General features: G+C 43.5%; 1 protein-coding gene across 4 annotated transcripts in view; it reads right to left on the reverse strand.

Annotated features, from left to right (window-relative positions):
- arhgap32b (Rho GTPase activating protein 32b) overlaps positions 1-21043 on the reverse strand; it is a 120444-nt gene that overhangs the window by 63737 nt on the left and 35664 nt on the right. For 3 of the 4 annotated variants that reach the window (XM_068721417.1, XM_068721416.1, XM_068721415.1), the window contains exons 2-3: positions 19154-19461; positions 105-210 (exon numbers count right to left, since the gene is read on the reverse strand). In XM_068721417.1, coding sequence (XP_068577518.1) covers positions 105-210; positions 19154-19248 — 201 coding nt within the window. In that variant the 5' untranslated portion in view covers positions 19249-19461. Of the gene's footprint in view, positions 1-104; positions 211-19043; positions 19462-21043 lie in introns of those variants that run through there. The other variant, XM_068721418.1, reaches the window with a different exon arrangement.

Consider the following 21043-nt stretch of genomic DNA (forward strand, 5'->3'; position numbering starts at 1 on the left):
ATGATTCCGATGAAAGCACTGTATGTATTCAAAACAGCGACTGTCCCACGTGTGCAAATGTTTGTGTGTATGTAAAAGACAGACTGTGTGTGTATGTGTCTCACCATGGCACTGATGGTCTCCTCCCAATCAGGTCTCTCTCTGGGATGGATGTTAGCCAGTTCAGGCACAATATCGTCGTCCTCCAGGTGACGTCCAGGCCTCAGGCCCCTACAGCCAAGACACACACATGAATCTGTATGAGTATTTCACTGATTATTCCGTGAAACGTTCAGTCTACAACGTGTCAAAAACAGGGAAGAATTGACCGATGTCCCAGACCCCATAGTGACGTTATGAAATTGCTTGTTTTGTCCAAACCACTGCCCAAAACTCAAGAGGTATGACTTGCTTCATACAGAATGACTTGAACAAATGATCGATTATTAAAGTAGTAAAAGATTGAATTTATTTCAATCCACTCTCCTTAGATTGATATCTGAGTAAGTTGGATGTGTGTTTTAGCCTGTGAAATGGAGCCGTGAGGATTAGTCAATAGACGGGAAGTTATCTTGGCTTTTTTTTCAAGCTTCTCAAATGAAAGGATTTGCTACTTTTCTCAGAATTACTATTGTGAATGGAATATCTTAGGGATTCAGACTGCAGGTCAGATGAAATAAGAAATCTGAAGACATCCCGTTGGGGCTTCAGGAAGCTACATAAGGGTATTCATCACTATTGATTGGACACTTTTTAGACAAAATAATGAATTGATTACCAATGAAAATGATGGTCAGTTGCAGCCTGTGTGAGTCCGCCATTCTGCCTGATGAGGGAAGGGTCTAACCACCTTTTTGGAGTTTAACATAAGAGTTGTAGATTCTGCGAGGGGACAAGTGTAGTGTGTCCGGAGGAGCATAATGTGTTCAACATGCAGAGACCCAACAAAGGAAATGAAACCGGACAGAACATGAATAGATCTGATGAAGGGACAATTGAATTAGCATTTGCCTTCATAGAACAACTTGAAGTGGACGAGACATCTCTCTATGCAGACATCTCATCGACTTCAAAGTCTCAAAGACTTCAAAATATTGAGGATGATTTTGAACCATCATCCTGAATGCAGCCGTGACGCTACATCTGCATGAGTCCAATAAAGTTGAGTAGACAAACAGGTATTTGAAAAAGAGGAACAAAGCGACTGGAGCAGCAAAAAGAAGACGACGTCAATTGAACTCTGAAAAAATGTCTCTGCATTGACATGATTGGACTTAAGGGCTGGGGACTCTGAGTTAAGATGTGACGAAGTAAAGTTTAGTAATAAGCAATTCTCTGTACTCCCTCTATTCTACTTCTCACTGATCTTACTTCATCATTTAGTCATATTATGACACTTTTCTCAGCTCAACAATTGAGTGTAATACTGTATACCCAATCAGGGTAGGGACCATCAAAACCTCTAGTCGATACTGTGCATCCCAGTAGACTAATCTATGGTTCTGTGCCTGTCCAAATGAGCTTTTGTGCCATATTAAATATGTATTGTTAAATAATGAAAACTGTATTGCTTTCTGATACGACCAAAGGGGCTGATCTGAAGCTTCTGGAGGCTGCATTACGCACTGGCTAGCAGCCGGGCCCAGGTGAATAAGTGGGAGCGTAATGCCCAGAGACATAAGCCTCAAAACGCCACCGTTTAGAGGGAGAGGGCCCGCAAACGTACGTTTTGTTCGAGATGACATGTGAAGGGGAAAGCTCTGAACGTGAGACAGAGGAAATGTGCAGCTTATGACCACAATATGAGGGGGGAATGATAAAATACCATAATTGTTATAATTACCGATTGCAAAAGACAGACACTAAGCTTTTGCCAAATGAATCCTCAATGAAAGAATAACAGTAAACACAATAATAAACTCAGAGCCCATTAAAAGGTAACATACTGCTCACAAATACCATGCCATCATTCTTATTATTGTAGTCCTGCCCACTGCACCAAATCTTGAACAAGGTACTGAAAACACACACACACACACACACACACACACACACACACACACACACACACACGTAAAGCCTGACTCCAATGGACCTTGTTAAAGCCAGTAAGGCTGAAAAAGATCACTGAGATTCTTTAGAAAAGGAGCAGAAAGTCACCGTTTTGGGACACCAAACGTCATCAACAGGTCAGGGAGAAAATGAGTGAGAGCAAAGAAAGTGCTACAACAGGAATGGACTGGGAGATACACATTGATAAATATACTAAAACAAAAGGAAAATATTATGTTCACTTTTTAGGTGATACTCCAATCAAACACATCCCCTGTAGTCTTCAACCCATATTCATCTACAGTTGTCATTATCATGATTCAAACTGTACGATTTGAATCCACATATTTGCAGCTAAACTTTGAATGCAGGCTTACTGCAGTGCATTACTTCAAAAAAGATGTTGCATGCATTACTCACATTACTCACTCATGCATTTGGACTCAACGAAAGGGTAATTTATTACAGCTTCATAAAGTGGTGATTGGGCTTCGAATAAACTGCCTGCAGGGACATTTCTGACACTTTGCTCTAAACAAAGCATCAGTTTCCTTTGCTGGACGATAAGGATTAGCAGTTACCAGTGGAAGCAGGGAAGCATAGGATAATGGCAGTGATGGGTAGAAGGGGCTCAACACCAAATTCAGAGCATATCAGGTGCCTCCAAAAGGCTCTCAACATGGCGATTGTCGAGTCGATGGCTAGCAGCTAAGGGTGCTAACAGGGCAAATAACAGCAACAGTGCACAGAGTTAACCTGAGGGGGAATACACCTCCGCAACAACATTGTTCATCGGCTCAGCCGCAGCCCTTGTGGAGAGCCGTCGAGAGACAATTTGAATGTTCTAATCTCGTATTTAAGTACAGACCGACTTACAACTTCATGTGCATTTTCAATTTGCCTTTAAAAAATGTGAAATATCGCAAAAAAGTTTTTATGCTTCACTGAAGCGGAAAAGTATCGATAACAACAAAATGGAAACAGACTTAGAGGATAAAAAACTACGGTGTTAAGCAATGTAGAATCACTGTCTAGTGCTAAGTGATGAGAAACAACTTGTGACAAGGTACTGACTGACATCCCACAGCCACAACGGCCCTAATGACATGCTTTAAGCACCACTAACCAGGGAAGGCTTGAGCACTTTCAGACGCCAGAGATAAAGGCCAACGCTCTGCACTCACTAGGAAGCACCTTCTCCTTTCAGAAGTGCGGCGCATTCCCTGCATTCCTCGGTGAGGAGGCATGTAAGGAAAAAGGAACGGCTCCTTCCAGCACCTGCTCCAAACACTCAACAACACGGCGGACAGAAAACCTTGCTGTAACTTTGTGCTGAGCAGCACTCTGGCCTGCTGTCCGCCTTACCCTCTCCCCTTCTACAAATCTATACAAGATGAAAAACTGAAGGCGGATGCAGATGTCCTAAGCTCCTAGCCTGCTGAGTCAAATGCTTCTCTCTTTAACTCTGGAAGAAACAAGATAGAGAACCTTCCATTTAAAACAACTGTTTCAATATTAACAATTTTCCAAACGTTTCCAACCTCTCAATTTTGGTGAATAAAAGCAAAAGCAGCTTGATTTGCTCACAAAATGAAAGCCACGAATCTCTCCCCTTTACTTATTCTCAGCCACCACTTGCTTGTGTCTCTGTTATTAGGCTGCCACGCCACTGAATGCCTGACTCAACATACGCTCACAACCTTAAACGGAAATCATGTGGGTTTTATGTACCGTTATTTCATCAGCGTTGCAGCAGCCGGTTAAGCACAAGATGTCTCACTCACATAGAACAAACAGGTTCGAGGGTGGGCGAGAGATAAAGGCTAAAAAGCTGCCATACCACCGTCACATGAACTCTGTTGCAAGAAGCTTTGGGGCACAGTCTCATCGGAGCAACTTGATCACTCTCAAGAGGAAAATGCTACACCAAAGCACTTTGGACAGAGCCAGACTAGTTGCTTCTCCATGCTTCCCGTCTTTATGCTATGCTAAATTAACTTGCTGCTCGTTGTAGCTTCATATGTCATAGACAGATATGGGGGTGGTATTGATTTCCACATCCAACTCTGAGCAAAACAGCGAATAAGCGTATTTTAGATACTTTTCATTAGGTACTTGTTTGCTATACTCTTTTGAATGGTTGGTCTCTAGGGATTATATATATATATATATATGTATATATATATATATATATATATATATATATATATATATATATATATATATATATATATATATATATATATATACTGCAGTGGCAGCAGGCTAGAGACGTAGTACAGACGTCCCCCTTATAAACAACATTTTCTAGTTCCTCCTGGAGATCCCAAGTTGTTCCCAAGCCAAATGAGATATATGACCTCGCCAGGTCTCGAGTTGGACAGGAGCTTTTCGGGTTTCTGTAGAGGCATGCTGATCATGTGCCTCAACAGACTCCTTTCAACGCTACGGAGCAGCGGGTCTTCTGTGAGCGCCCTCCGGATGTCACAGCTCCCTCACCCGTCTCTAAAGGCCCTGATACACCACCTTCTGCCAAAATCGGGCTACCAGTGAGCATCTGTGGGCCTAGTTTTTGCAGTGTGTACCGCACCACTGGTGCAAATCTGCCCCAGGTGGCGGATTTTTTTTGTTTTCAGCATGATGAATTAACAGCGACGTCGGTGAGAGCAATCACTGTGATAAACTGTTCAGCTTCAGCAAATCAGTGCAACATAAGATAAAATGGTGACTTCCGGTGGAGAGGGATATGGAGTAGACGCACGCTTCGCACTCTCCCGGAACTTTTTCAATTATCACTCTTTTTCGACCCAAAAAGTAAATTAACAGCTGGCGCAAAGGCGGGTACTGTCCTTCAACTGCATGGCCAGCAAAACTAAACAGAACAAGAGGGAAGATGCTAAAAAAGACGAGGCGGCGCCCCAAGCTAATTAGGTTAGCATGTCCGACCTGACTGGCCTGCTGGAGGAGCACCGTAAGTCCATATCATCAGCTCTCTACCGAACTCAAATCTGCGTTTGCTTCTCTCGAAGCCAAACTAGATGTGATACAAGCCACAGTAACTGAAAATGGCGAGCGAATTGCAAGTCTGGAGACCAACGCCAATTTAAACGAGAATCGCTTCCAGGCCCTCGAAACCTCGTGCTCTATTCTAACCGAGCTATGTGCTAAGCTTAAAGCTAAAAATACCGACTTAGAGGGACGAAGCCGATGAAACAACCTCAGAATCATCGGGCTGCCGGAATCCATTGATGGTCCCAGACCCACGAACTTCTTTTCCGATGCCCTGGTGGAAATACTCGGCGACAAAGTGCTTGAGGCCCCCCCAGAGTTGGACTGAGCCCATCGCACATTTGCAGCTAAGCCACGGCAAGGAGACAGACCCAGACCGGTGATTGTGTGCTTTCATCGACATCAAACCAAGGACCTGGTGATCCGAGAAGCCCGAAAGCGAAGGAACGACCTCAAATACAAGGACACTCCGGTACGCATTTATGAGGACTACTGCCCCGACTTCTGGAACAGCGTGCCGCCTACCGCGACATCATGGCGGAGCTATACAACTTGGGCCTGCGACCGGCTCTGCTATACCCGGCAAGACTTAAAATTACTGACAAAGAGGGTAACAAGAGACGTTTCTCATCAGCCGAAGAAGCCACCACCTTTGTCAGAACACGACTGGACTCATAATGATGGTAAAACCCACCAAAACGAGGCGCAGACCTCGATTCGCTGGAGCAGCTAGTTAGCCGGTGAAAGTTAGCGTTGCTACACTCAATCAAGCCCGGTTATGGCGGTAAGAATTTTGTTCGTATAACCGTGTTCGGTAGTTAGAGGCAAGCTGTCCTCCGAACTTAAGCTCTGATTTCTGCACTGTTATTACTTTACATTGTTATTAAACCGTTAATCACTGTAGCACCTCATGACACTTTGAAACTTTAATTTGTTTTATATACCAATACTTTGTTTATCATTTATGCCTGCACCAGCTAAGGGTAACACTGAACTTTGGGAATTTGGACCAAACCGACAGGTAACATTATAAACACAGGAAGCCTTAGAGGATCTGGGAATTGTTACTGTTCCCTTATTTTATGGGTGTGTTTTTTTTTTGTAGTACCCCGATCTTGATAGATCTTCCTCCAGACCATACACCATCTCAAATTCTGCAACAACATTGAATACTTTTACAGAACAACTTGGCCTCAGTGACACCCTCGACATCGCTAGAGGAGTTCTCTGGGAGGCATGTAAAGCGTACCTACGGGGCCAAGCCATCTCTTACACCAGGGGTCTCAAACTCAATTTTGCTCGCATATTTGCCCTGATCGAGGTCACGGTGGAAACCCTGAGTACAGCTTCAAGATGGGCAACACTAAGCCTGGACCTGTACTTGCATTTATTAAAGTTCATTGTCGAAAAAAGTTTCTCACACAGATATGTGCTTCCGAAAAGGCACATTACCCGACTGAACACTTTTGTCAGCTCAGGGAAGGATGGAGGTAATTCTCTCAGAAATGAAATTGTCCAGTCATGTCCGGTTTTCCCTGAGCCTCTCTGAATTTAGCTTTTAGATCACTGTTGCACTGCAAGTCAATAGGTTCCATTTGCAACATACTTGGGACACTCTCCACATCAGCTGAGAAGGGGTCTGCAAACAGCTGGAAAGTGTCACGTGTGCCTTGAAGTCAGCAAAACGCTGATCAAACTCCTGCAGTAGGTTTTCAATAGCACAGGCATATCCATCACCAGTGAATGCTGTGCCCTCATCCACAAGAGATCTGCATGTTGTGAAATGGCTGAGATTGTTTGCAGAAAGTTGAGTTTTCCACAGTTTCAGTTTTGTGGAGAAGGCTTTCACATTTTCATAAACTGCTGTGATCAGCTGACCAGGGCCCTGGAGCTTCAGGTTAAGGATGTTCAGCTCCTGTGTTATGTCCACTAGGAATGCAAGGTCCATAACCCATCTTGGATCATCAAGTTCAGGGACATCCATTCTGCCATCTTCCATGAATGTCTTCACTTCTGCTCTTAACTCAAAAAATCTCTTCAGGACATTCCCCCTGCTGGGCCAGCGCACCTCAGTGAAGTAAAGTACATCACCATAAGTTGACTCAATCTCTTCTAAAAAGGCCCTGAACTGGCAGTGCTGTAAACTCCTGGACCTGATGTAATTGATACATTTCAGGACAACAGACACGACATGTTCATATTTCAAGCATTTGCTGCACAATGCCTGTTGGTGTATAATGCAGTGCAGAACAACAGCTGGATCTGCGTTTTCCTCCTCTAATGTTCTCTGTACCAGTGCTACCAGTCAGTTTTTTTTGCCCGTCATTGACGGGGCTCCATCGGTGGTAATGCCCACCAGTCTGTTCCACGGTAAACCAGCGCGCTCAATCATGTCGCACAGCTTCTGAAAAATATCCTTGGCTGTGGTGCAACCGTGCATTGGACACAAACTCAGCAACTCTTCTGTTACTTCAAATCGGTCATTAATACCCCTGATGAAAATGGCTAGCTGGGCATTGTCGGTTTTGTCTGTGCTTTCTTCAAGCGCCACGGAGTATGCAGTGAAACCTCTGGCTTTTACACGTAACTGGTCGTATATGTCACGCGATAGCTCGTTAATCCGCTCCGCCACTGTGTTCGCCGATAGAGAGATATTGCTGAACAAGCTCTTCTTTTCTGGACACAGAATATCAGCGACATGCAACATGCAATCCTTCAGAAACTGCCCTTCGGTGAACGGCTTTCCTGCTTTGGCGATTAACTCACTCACCACGTAACTTGCCTCAACTGCAGCATCACAATCCTTCTTGGCCTTCTGGAAAAGACTTTGCTGAGATGTTAGTCCTTTCTGGAGCTGCGTGGCTCGTTTTTTCCTCTCGTCTCCTTGGTACTTCTCATACTGTTCTTCGTGTTTAGTCGAGTAATGACGTTTGAGATTATATTCCTTTAAAACAGCGACTTTTTACTTGCACATCAGGCAAGTAGCATTTCCATTAAACTCCACAAAATTATATATATATTGCAATGTCCATCTATCTTGAAACTGTCTGTGTTCATCATCCACTTTCCTTTTCGGTTTGGAAAGAGACATATTTGTTGTTCGCAGCCAAACAACTGATAAAGCCCCGTGTAACCTGTTCTTATCCAAAACTGCCCGGTCATGTGCGGTCACCTTTGACCTTTGCCATTATTTTGCGCCAAACAAAATACATTTTTTAATAGAATTTCGTTTTTATTTCAATTGTATATTAAGGGGTAGTTTAAATTTAAACTTACACCTCATACCTGAAAAGATCACAATCGGCTAAGTTGGTAGAGATATCAGACCGGCTTCAGGAGGTGGATGTGGAATATGCTAACACTCCTACTCCTGCACTTTACAATCAACGTTTCAAGCTCCAGGCTGAGTATGACCTGTCAACAGCTAAGATCGAAAAGCAATTGCTACACTCAAAGCAATATTATTTTGAAATGGGAGAGGAGGCAGGTAAACTTTTGGCTCACCAGACCAGGGCTAGGGCGCTGTCGAGACTGATCCCTAGGATTAGGTCCCCCTCAGGAAATGTGGTTACTGATCCTAAGATCGTGAATTATGTTTTTTTGAGTTATTATTCAGATCTTTACTCATCAGACTGTCCACCTGATGTGTGTGTGTGGGGGGGGGGGGGCGCATAACTCATTGGAATCCATCCCGTTCCCCAAAATCAGTGAGGACATACCTAATAATCTTGGAGTTCCGATCTCGACTACGGAAGTGCAAGAGGCAATTAAACTACTACAGAAATCACCAGTCCCGGATGGTTTCATAGTAGAATTTTATAAAACATACTCCAACCTAGTCTCCCCACTGCTGACAAAAGTATATAATGAATCATTTACAAAGGGACGGATACCCCCAACACTATCCAAAGCCACCATTTGTCTCCTACTGAAAAATGACAAAGACCCTCGATTATGCAACAATTACAGGCCCATATCCCTTCTGAATGTTGACCAGAAGATCTTAGCCAAGGTTTTATCTCCACGGCTGCAAAAAACTCTACCATCTCTGATCTCTGCAGACCAAACAGGCTTCATGGCAGGACGGAGTTCCTCATTTAACACTAGGCAGCTGCTTAACATAATCAGCTCCCCAAATCATGACACCCCTGAGGCAATATTATCTTTAGATACTGAGAAGGCCTTCAACAGGGTCGAATGGAAGTATCTATACTATATTTTGGGAAGATTTGGCTATAGCTCAGACTTTATAGCCTGGATCAAGTTGCGCTATAACTCTCCAACTGCTTCCATTCTCACTAACGGTATAAAATCCCGCCCTTTCACTTTATGCCGTGGAACCAGACAAGGTTGTCCCCTCTCTCCCCTTCTGTTCGCATTGGCCATTGAACCTTTAGCCATCTGGCTCCGGGGAGAAGGGGGATTCGAGGGTATTTCCAGGATGTGAATCACACACAAACTATCACTTTATGCGGATGATCTCCTGTTGTATGTTTCCAATCCTGCCTCATCTCTTTCAGTTGTCAAAGATATTCTACTCAAATTCGGAAAATATTCTAGTTATAAATTAAACTTTCATAAAAGTGAACTTTTCCCCATAAATACGTTAGCCAAGGCACTACCACAATCTCTCTTTCCATTCAAGGTGACCATGGAAGGATTTAGATACCTAGGGGTGGTCATTACACCATCATTTAAAGATCTCTTCGCCAAGAACTTTCGTCCTCTTGTTGACATCTGTAAATCCGATATAACCCGCTGGTCTACTCTTCCCCTGCCCCTCATTGGCTGCGTCAACCTCATAAAAATGGTGATTCTTCCCAAATTCCTATATTTGTTTCAACATATTCCAATCCTATTTTCGCCAACTAGATCAGAATATCTCCTCATTTCTGTGGGTTAATAAACCCCCTCGCATTAAGAAAACAATCTTACAACTTCCTAAAAAGTCAGGCGGATTAGGGCTACCCAATTTAATCCAACATTACTGGGCCTGCAACATTGAAAAGCTACGTCACTGGATGGATGATGGGCTAAGAAATGGCCCTCTGTGGGCCCAAATGGAACTATCCTCTTCCAAGATTTCCCTTCAATCCCTCATCACAGCACGACTGCCACTTAAAACCCACGGGAGCTCAGAAAATCCAACATTTACTAACTCTCTCAACATCTGGATACCATTTCGTAAACATTTTGGACTAGACAAACCTTTTACTTTGGCCCCAGTCTTTAGAAACCACTTATTCTCACCTTCTGTGTCTGACCCTACCTTTTGTATGTGGCACAACAAAGGCTTACGTAACATTAAAGACTTTTATAAAGATGGGGACTTTATTGATTTTGCAGGACTGTCATCTAAATTTGACCTACCTAAATCTAATCTTTTCCGCTTTCTACAGATAAGACACTTCATTAGATCCAAATATCCTCACTTTCCAAATCATCCCCCTGGATCTCCGATTGACTTCTTGCTTACTCTAGATCCTGCGCAAAAACGCTCCATCTCAACTATCTATGGTCTCATTGACTCCCTTAACCTGGACCAGACATCTCATCTGAAACAGACCTGGGAAAGAACCCAACGGTTATCAGATATTGGTAAACCAATAACTGATAACCGTTGGGTTCACATTCTAGCCTTAACCCACTCCTCCTCCATTTGTGCGAGACACGGGCTGCTGCAATGCAAGGTTTCGTGTACACTACACAAATGCCTGTCTGGCGAAAATCTACCTGAATATGAATGACAGCTGCAATAGGTGCAAACAGTCACCTGCCAACCATACCCATATGTTTTGGTCGTGCCCAAATTTAAGAGATTTCTGGAATCAAATATTCAATACACTTGGGACAGTACTAGGTGTAAAACTTTATCCCGAACCCCTTATAGCATTATTTGGAACTCAGCCGCCTGAAGTACTTGATCTGCCGTCGACAGGACGACGCATACTGGCCTTTACGACACTTTTAGCTAGATGCCTTATACTGTTGAAGTGGAAACACGTTCTCCTTCACACAACAGTTGGTTAATAGAGATCTTAAATCATATTAAACTCCCCCCCCCCCCCCCCTCCCTTTTTTCTTTTATTTATATATGTACATTCATTTATTTAGTTTTTATTTTATTTTTAATTTTCTTTTTGTTTTGTTACTGTGGTTGTTGTTTTGGGGATCTTTTAGCTCTGGTTGAACCAATCTGTAAACCATATCCCCTCAGAGCGATGTGTCCGTTTGTTTGTTGTATTTATAATTTTTGTATTCAGTGGCAGTTTGTCAGTTACACTACCTTCAAGCGACACGCAACTGAATGTAATGTCTTGTATAGCCTAACTTTTTGGGGGTAGTCCTGTTTTCCCTTTAGTATTTGCAAAATCAATAAAAAGATTTTAAAAGAAAAGAAGATTAAATGAAAGCCAGGAAAGCAGCAAATGGTAATGCGCACACACACACACACACACACACACACACACACACACACACACACACACACACACGGTTCCTCTCATGTTCTACTCATCTGATCATTCCAATACACGACAGGCTTAGGCCATACGACGAGATTACGTGTCCACAATAATAGACCAATATTCAACTATGCAACGCCTGTTATGAATTCAGCGCTATATTCAGTATGTATGCTTCAATTCCTTGTATGTCAACGCATACAGGGGCAATGAAGCTGATTCTGATTCACAGCATTGTTGTAGCCTATCAAAAAAAGTAACAACATGCTTGCATACATCTGATTTTGTTTTATTGTGGTCATATAAATGGGATTTTTTTGTTTGCATAAAGAATGCAATGCAATTCACCTCACTTTTGATGCGCCGCACCACCTGTCCATCTCACGCTCGATTTCACCCTCCTTCCTGAACAAGATACTTGACCTCCTTTACTTGGGGCAGCGAGTCACTCCCAACCCAGAGGGAGCAACCCACCGTTTTCAAGCAGAGGACCTGGCCTCAGACTTAGAGATGCCGACGATCATGAACAGAGTCGGAGACACCGAACCACCCTGTTGGAGCCCAACACTCACTGAAAACGTGTGACTTTGCGCTGACAATACGGACACAGCTCTCCGGATGGCTCGTAGCATCGGGCTCAGGTACTCCATACTCCTGCAGTACCCTCCACAGGTGACCCCAGGGGACACGGTCGATACCCTTCTCCAAGTCCATAAAGCACATGTAGACTGGGCGGGCAAACTCCCATGACCCTAACCCTTGCCAGTCCTATCTTGACATACCTTTTACTGGTTGGCAACTGAGTTACCCAAGTCCTTTCAATCCCTAGTCAGGTTAATAATGCATTAGTAAGATGTGTGTGAGTTACTGTTGACAGAGCCTTGATCTGACAGCCGCAGACAAAGAATGAGTCCAGAATGGCAGCTGAAAGCGAATAAGATCATAGACAGTCGTGTTAGAAGCTTTTACTTGGAACCGACAGTTGACAGTTGAAACCTAATAAACAGCACAGATCTATTTGGGATGCAAGAAATGAATAAAAGCAGCAAAACCCAGGCAACAAGTGCTGCCAGTTTGGAGGGCTGTGATTAATGTTTATAAGAGCAACTCTAAAGAGCATAGCATGTTTTCTGTACTGGACTGAACACACGTGGCTACATGCCACTTTTAGAACTGCCAATAATACCCTCCAGAGGATACCATGGCACTGGTCTGATGAAAGAGACATCCAATGCGCCTTATGTTCTGCTCTACAAGAATGAAATGTGTTTTGGTTTTGTAGTCAATAACGTATCCACCAGGAATAGCCTACTGAATGACTCTCACTCTTTGAATTTGCTGTTTGAATAATGAAGTCATTCAAATTAAAAAAAGTGTGAATCTTCTCAAATAAATCATTTGTAATGAATCAGTTATAAACAGCGGCCATTGTTTTTCACATGTCTGTCACAGAAGAGCTTAGCCCACTTCTTTTTGTTTTTTTTAGTATAGTTGAATCACTGTTGGTTTTGACAGTTTGACTCAAATCAGCGTTCACATGGATGTTAACCGGCATGCTAATTCAACAATGGTCAACCTGAATCTGAAAAACAAGCTTTTTGATGTTGGACTTGCCCGATAAGTCAAACTTATCACGGAATGGAAAATGTAGGCCTCAAATAAAATCAACAGAGATTTGGACAGTTGGAAAAAGTCAAAAATGTAAAATGTTATTATTTATTTTAAATAAAAACACAGCTGGTTGCCTTCTTCTTGTTCTGGGAGTTATACTATTACTTTAATACAAACAAATCTAGGCCAAGCTATCCAATATCATAAGAATGACCAGTAAAACGTATTTTAGGGTGCATGTTGCTGTAACATAGCAGAGCTTCTGCCTGCTGCCTCTGGCTGAAGCTATGGTGGCAGATTTGTCGAGGCTGACATTCAAGCTTGGTTTCATGGTCTAAAGACATTCCATCAGTGACGGACTGGGCAGGGAAGTGGAAGTAAGTCAAGCTCAGGGTTAAATCTAAATTTGAATAGTTTAGTAAATCGTTTTAAAAAGTTTAATTTAAGACTTTGAAAAATGTACATAGAGTGCAATCAAGACTCATTTCATGAGCATACCAGCCAGAGTGTGAAATTATGAAGGAAAACGAGTAGAAAAGATATATTAATCATATGTTACTGGTATTTATCATAACACTTTGTTTGTACTTGCCAGCTGTATAACAATAATGCTTGGCTAATTAAATCAATGCAACCCGGATAAGAAGCAGAAAATGGTTGGATGGATTAACCAGTCTAATAACTAGTACTGACAAATTAGTTGTAACAAAATCACAATTTAGGAGTGCACATTTTCAAATTAAAATAGCTGCCTTTATTTTATTTATTTAAATAGCTTTAAATAAACTTGCATAATTAAGTGCCTTAACAAGTTGTATGGATCAACCACTGATTTCTTCAGCTATAACGACAACTGTCACGATAAATTTACTGTAGCATGCCTAATTAAAGCTACTTCTGTGAAATAACATAAAAGAAACCTTGGCTGTTATTTGCATGTCAGAAATGCCACATTTTTCAGAGTTGGCTGCGTTTCTGCTGGTCATCTGTTTTTTACATAAACAATCTCAGCAATCGCCTCACGTCCGTGGCTGACAGCTGGCTCTGCAGTTGTCGAGTGTAAGAAAAGAACAGAGTTAAATCACATGATACCATAGTTCTTATCTCATCAAATAAAACCTGATACTGAACGGAGAACTCAAGGATTCAGGGCTGTGGAGCAGTCCGTCCCGTCAGTCTGGGAAGCTAGCGTTAGCTTACGCAGCTACAGAGCATCTTTTATACCTCATGATTATATTTGAATATTATCGAGTAATGTACATTATGAAAGTAGTAGCTCAAATCAAGCAATGTGATTGGTTCATACCTGGATATAATATAACCACTGCTATGACGTCTACTTCATTTGCACCTTCAGTATCACAATGCGGTCGATGAAAAAAAAAGGTTACACTGGTTGCTTAGCGACAGGGTCACGGGGACTTCAATCAGCCAATATGGAGCAGGCTACAGATCAGCTGCTAAAACATGGAATCATTGAAGGTTAACTTCTATGGAGGAGTGGATGATGCTGTACCAATCCACCTGCTAACCGACATGAAGAGCTTTTTTAAGAGGAGGTTCCACAATGTTGACCAGAATATGCAAACAAGCAGGAACGCAGCAGAAATACACCAACCACTGCCTGATGGGTCTTAACACCAGAGAGAGATTATGGCCATAAGTGTCCACAAGTGTGAAACCTCTCTCCAGAGCTATTGGGAGCCAGGCGGAAACCTCTGGTTCTGCGGAGTGAAGCCAATGCAGAAGTGTCTTAAAACTTCCATCCTTTCTATGACCAGCACTAAAAAAAGAAGTCTGATTGTATAGAAGTCGATGAGAAAATGACTCTACTTCTCTCTTGATTTATTACCTCAGACATTGTAAACATGAGTTTATGGTCTCAATCTCTAGTTGCAAGTCTTCTTCAACACAGCATGATGTTCATTTAGTAAATGATGGTCCATTTAGAGTGACTGACAGGTCACTGCTGCTACCAGAACGATGTACAAAGTTTCTACGTCACTTATCCGCATTACAAATACGGTCACTTCTAATTATTGGTTGCAAAAAAAAAAGACAAAATGGAGCCGGCAAAATCTCTGAATTTGAGGCTTCCTATGGGCAGTCCACAAACCAATGGGTGACATCACGACGACTAAGTCCACTTCTTATATACAGTCTGTGTTGACAACCGAAACTCAGGGGGCGGAGAAAAAGGAGCAACGCCTCACCAAGCCAAACCATTTATTAATCCTGACGGTATGATTTTAAATAAGTATTGATCTGATGTATTGTAGAGCACAGCACACAGGTCGGTTTCTATGGTGTAACAGGTAGCGGAGCTCAGAAAGATGGTGACTGTTTTGGGTTTCGTCGTCATCAAATGATAAAGCAGTTAATAGCCGCATGATTTCATTGTCTGCCACCACGACCCACATGTCATCTCAGTTCGGTTGGTATCCGCTGTGTGCGGTGAAACATTAGCATTTACATGACTAGTAATATCTTAACAAATCTAAACTAAATTGGTGAATTTTTCCAAGTTGACTTCAATATTTTGGAACATCCTCAACAACAAGCACCCATATCATCTGATTTTATCAATGCAGAAACAGAGTTTGTGATCATGTTTGGTACAATCATACCTTGCATACAAAATGATCACAATGGTTCTGAAAATCCCCCCCCCCCCCAGTGAACAGGTTGAAGGAGTCTGAGTAAATCAGACATGACTCATTACAGTGCTGAGTTCATTGTAGTCCGTCCTGAGTAAATAATAGAGACTCAGGGCTAATGCGGACCCTGCACATGCTTCATTTTCACTTTGAAGGAGAAGCCTTGGAAAGCACCACGCAGCCATAAATACGGAGGAAAGCATCCCGGGGAGGAAGCGATTAACAGGCAGCGCACGGGAATCCAACCGTATGCATGATCTGGATCTCGTCCATTGGCTGGAAGTCTCTCCAGTCGGCCAACAGTCTCACTGAGGCACTTCATCACATACAGCATCGCAGACAAGACGTCAATTGTCTATCTGTTCTTGCTTCCATTGGGTTCTGCCGTCCAGATATTTACACCAGTAGCTTAATGAACCGGTATCATCTTATATTGCCCGAGCAATATGATGTGGAGTACAGTGGTGTTCCACTTTAAGTCAGCACTACAGCCAGCCATGCTCAACTAAAATATTCCCTGATGTCTCTATAAATATTCCTCTGCTGTTGATACAAATTTACAGAAATACCTGAACGTTTCCATGGTCGCCGGGTTTAAACAGAACTTGGAAGAGCAGCTCAACTTCTCTCCCTTGTACAAAGGCAGTACATAAAGAAGCTGGGTTATACTAATGCCAAGGAGACATACTAATAGTGACGTTGGAGGTCACTCCAACGTCACTATTGAGAATACATTGAGCTGCACATACACTGTATAAATCCTTGTGCAACGCGCAATAAACACCAAATCAAACAAAAAGGATCTACTGGTGAAGCTACAAAAACTATATATATTTAACCTCCTTTAAAAGCTTTGACATTCAAACTGGTTTACCAGTTCCACTACGTGTTAGCAGAATCTGTAGAGCTCAAAGTGACAATGAACAACATCCATGGAGTACTACGTAGTCATCGTGATGTCACCCATTGTTTGTGAACTGCCATTTTGAAGCCTTGAGTTTGGAGTTTTTGCCGTCACCATGTTGGTTTTTGTGCAGCTAATAAACAGAGGTTACCATATTTGGAATGTGGAGGAGTGACGTAGAGACGCCGTATACAGCTCTGGTAGTGGTAGTCACCTGCTATCACAATAGCCCCACCCTAAAGCATACTCTGCTTTATGGTCTATTTGACTCTAAATGGATCATAATTTACTAAATGAACATCATGCTGTATTGAAGAAGACTTGCAACTAGAGATTGAGACCATAAACTCATGTTTACAATGTTTACTGAGGTAATAAATCAAGAGAGAAGTAGAGTCATTTTCTCATAGACTTCTATACAACCAGAGGAGTCGCCCCCTGGCCCCCCTCTCACTCTGCAGAACTGGATGTTGCCAGCCTGAACACACAGAGGGAAAGTGACTTCACGCTCTACTCAGGTAGAAATTGATCCACTCTGTCTTTACATAGATAATAGTTGTTTGATGCTATATCAATGTTCTGAATATGAAATTTAGCACCTCTAAATCGACTGCTCAAGCACATGGAGTGCTACACCCCTCGCAGCCTGTACTGCTCTGTGGTCTGCTCATCTGTCTGACTGGATAGAGGAATCACAAACAGTATACAGTTTTACAGCATTTTCATTCTCTTTCTCGGCATCACCACCTGGGGGGCCTAGTTTCCCCAAATCTGGCCCCCTCAGTCCTGGCTGCAGATCCTCTGATTGGTTCCTGTCCACCAGGACTCACCGGACAACTTTAATAATGCTCTAGCCCCAGCCAACCGCCCTCCCCGTCCCTGATAAAAGAAATACTCTGCTGCAGTGGTCAACAGACTGAGCTCTCGCACATACACCCTCGCACATATTGTACATGACATCATCAAGAACTAATTTATCAGAAGAGGAACATCTCTTTCCCCTTCTCCTCTTTATCGCTCTCCTCTCTCATCTCTTCTTTTCACTCACTCACACTCAGTAGTAACGTTGGACCGCTGTCTAATGTATGCTAAGCTGCTGCTGCCATGGTAACCCCGGTGCAGGATTTAGACCCAGTTCAGGACTGGGGGATACAAGTGAAGGGGCTGAGCAGCCTTAACTGTAATCCACCCCCCTCAATCAACCTCCAAAAAAGATAACATACAGCAGCACACATTTGCAAAAAAACAGATGAAAGAAAGAAAACAAACGGATGCACACACATGTGCAGCCAGTGACGCACACAGTAATCCAGCGGTGGGAATGAACCCACATCATGCTGCCTGTAACGCTGGGGAGGGAAGCTACTGGCTACCTGGTGGAGTGGCATGGGAACAGATGTAAGCCTGGATGTATATTTCTGTGGATCTCAGAGAAGGCTCAGCATGCGAGCGGTGACTAACAGAAATAGTAAAGCAATGATTAAATGAGTCACAGCCTTAATTTCCATCTCGGCTTGCTCAGTGTGTCAAAGGAGATCCCCGGGACGTGTTGGGAGATTAGTTTGACCGAGAGCGTAACAACGATTGATTTGATGAGTGATTCTCCCAACAGAACCTGTTAGCCAATGAGAGAGCTGAAGCGCCAAGAAGCCCCCCCCCCCCCCGACGGCAAAGATAAACGTCTGTTTGTTGTGTGTGCGTTTATATCGTCTACACGTGTGATGGCAATGTTTGTCCTAAAACATCCCTGGGAGGCGAGTCCATATGTGTGTGAATGCATGAGGTGTGTGTGTGTGTGTGTGTGTGTGTGTGTGTGTGTGTATGTGATGACAGTGCACGGGAGTGTGGGTGTACAGCTGTAGCGATGACGTAACTGGCTGAAAGCTGATCCATTTGGCCCCTCGGCGGAGGCAGCGGTTCTTGGTGCTGACCGGCTCATCCGTCAGTAATGGGAAATCTGAATGAGGGGTTTCCGGCGGTGGCAGCTAGTGGCCGCCGTCACCCCAGTTGCGATGGGCTGATGGGGGTTAAATAGAGGGTGGGGTGGTGACTGTGCAAACTCACCCTATCGGCAGAGCTACCCGCCCCCCCCCCCCCCCCCCCCCCCCCCTTTGCATGCACATACCCTGATGTCATTTCTCCTTGAGGCATGGAGGAAGCCAAACCAGATTCTCCAACTGTCAAAAACTGAGCGTTTTCCTCCCATACAGCAAGAGTAATGACACAGAGGAAGACACACATGCACACAGAGCATAATAGGATAGTCACACACACACACACACACACACACACACACACACACACACACATATTCACACACTCTCCATAGCCCCCCTACTCTGACTATAAACAAACTAGCATGCTCACCAAAACTACAACCTGAGGTGTGGTCCTTCTCTCCACAGACACACACTCTTCCTCCTCGCCTCTTGTCTGTCCCCTCGAGGGCGCGCGTCGGCCTCGTCCCTCGCTCTTACCTGTCCAAGATGTCATGGCCGGACGTGGCTGTGGCTCCCAGCAGTCCTAGTGCTGCACTCCCCACCGCTGCGGCAGCCCCGCTGCCTGCCTCCATGATACTGACTCACTGCAATGAGCAGCCTGCCAGAGGAGCAGAGAGAGGGAGGGAGAGAGGGAGGGAAGGGAGGGGAGGGGAGGGGGAGGATGTGAAGAGGTAGATCAGGAGGGAGAAATACAAATGAGATTTAAGAAATCACATGTAGACACAAGAGAGGGAGGATGACGGGGGAGGAAAAAAAAGTGGGGAATAATGAGAGGGGAGGAAGGACTGTGGTAAAAAGAGGAAAAGGAACGGGAAGATTGGCATGGGAGAAGGATGAGAGGACAGAGGAAGAAAAAAAAATCATTAGTTGTGTGTGTAGTCTATCGATCAAATAAGTCATGCTGATGGAGCTTTGCAAAGCAGGATTTCACTTCGGTGTTAACACATGGAGATTCTGGCACGCACGGCGCTCTGTGATTAACAGTCAGACACCAACATTGGCCGCCCTGATATCCTCTGGTCTCTATTTCAAGCCAGAATATCGATGCTTTAAACTTTTGTTTTTCTCAAGCCAACCCCATGTTTTATATAAAATGCCATTTTCTCTATCTCATATACAAGCAGCACTGGATCTAGACCATGTATATAAGAAGTGGACGTAGTCATCGTGACGTCACACATTGGTTTGTGGACTGTCGTCTTGAAGCCTCGAGTTCTGAGATGTTGTCGTCGCCATCTTGGATTATGGCCGTCGCCATGTTGTTTTTTTGCAACCGATAATGGGAAGTTATCATATTTGGAATGTGGAGGAGTGACGTAGAGATGTCGTATACGGTTCTGGTAGCAGCAGTGACCTGTCAATCACAGTAAGCCCGCCCTAAAGCATACTCTAATTTATGGTCTATTTGACTCTAAATGGATCATAATTTACTAAATGAACATCATGCTGTGTTGAAGAAGACTTGCAACTAGAGATTGAGACCATAAATTCATGTTTACAATGTTTACTGAGGTAATAAATCAAGAGAGAAGTAGAGTCATTTTCTCATAGACTTCTATACAACCAGAGGAGTCGCCCCCTGATGGTCAGAGGAAAGAATGCAAGTTTAAGGCACTGGCTTCACTCTGCAGAACCGGAGGTTTCCCCCTGGTCCAGACATTTACTGACTTACTGACAGCTTTCACACCAAAAAGAAGAGCTCAATGTTGGTTTCAATGATGTAAACTGACCAATCAAGATGAAAAAATGCAACACAATCACACATCCAAAAACCAGAAGCTTGTAATGCAATAGCAAGCCTAGTGTAAGATTTCTGCAAACACAAGAGACTTTGGAAATGCTCTGACCAACATAAGGCACTATTCCAGAATAGCTTCCTCCAGCAAATTAAAGTTATACCGGCAGTAAGACAGTGGACCTTGTCCCATTACTGGAAAGGCATTTTATTTATCCCCAGGGGGGACAGCAGTAGTACACGAATGAAACGAATGGTATGAAGAAGAGCACAGTGACAAATGTCAAACACAAGTACTAACACAAACGTATAAGAACTATGAGCATGCATACGAGCTGCAGTACGGTAGAATTAAGTAAAAAGATGTATTGCACCGTGCCAGAAGTTAGACGGCTTCTAATTGCAATGTAATTTTAAGTCCGGTTAGCGATCTGTTAATGTCCAGACTGTGAGTGGGGAGACTGGGGGTGAGTTGAACAGTTTGATGGCCAGTAGAAGGAATGACCCCATGTGTCGTTCGGTGGAACACCTCAGGGGTCTGAGTCTTTGGCTCAATGCTCTTCTCGTCTCAGTGTTTATTTGTTGCACAAAAACTAAATGGGTTTAACAGTTTTTTCCCATGACTACAACAA

The sequence above is a fragment of the Cebidichthys violaceus genome, unplaced genomic scaffold (genome assembly GCF_023349555.1).
Source record: "Cebidichthys violaceus isolate CVI_PGR_0920_01 unplaced genomic scaffold, fCebVio1.0.p SCAF_27, whole genome shotgun sequence".
In the NCBI taxonomy this organism is placed as follows: domain Eukaryota; kingdom Metazoa; phylum Chordata; class Actinopteri; order Perciformes; family Stichaeidae; genus Cebidichthys; species Cebidichthys violaceus.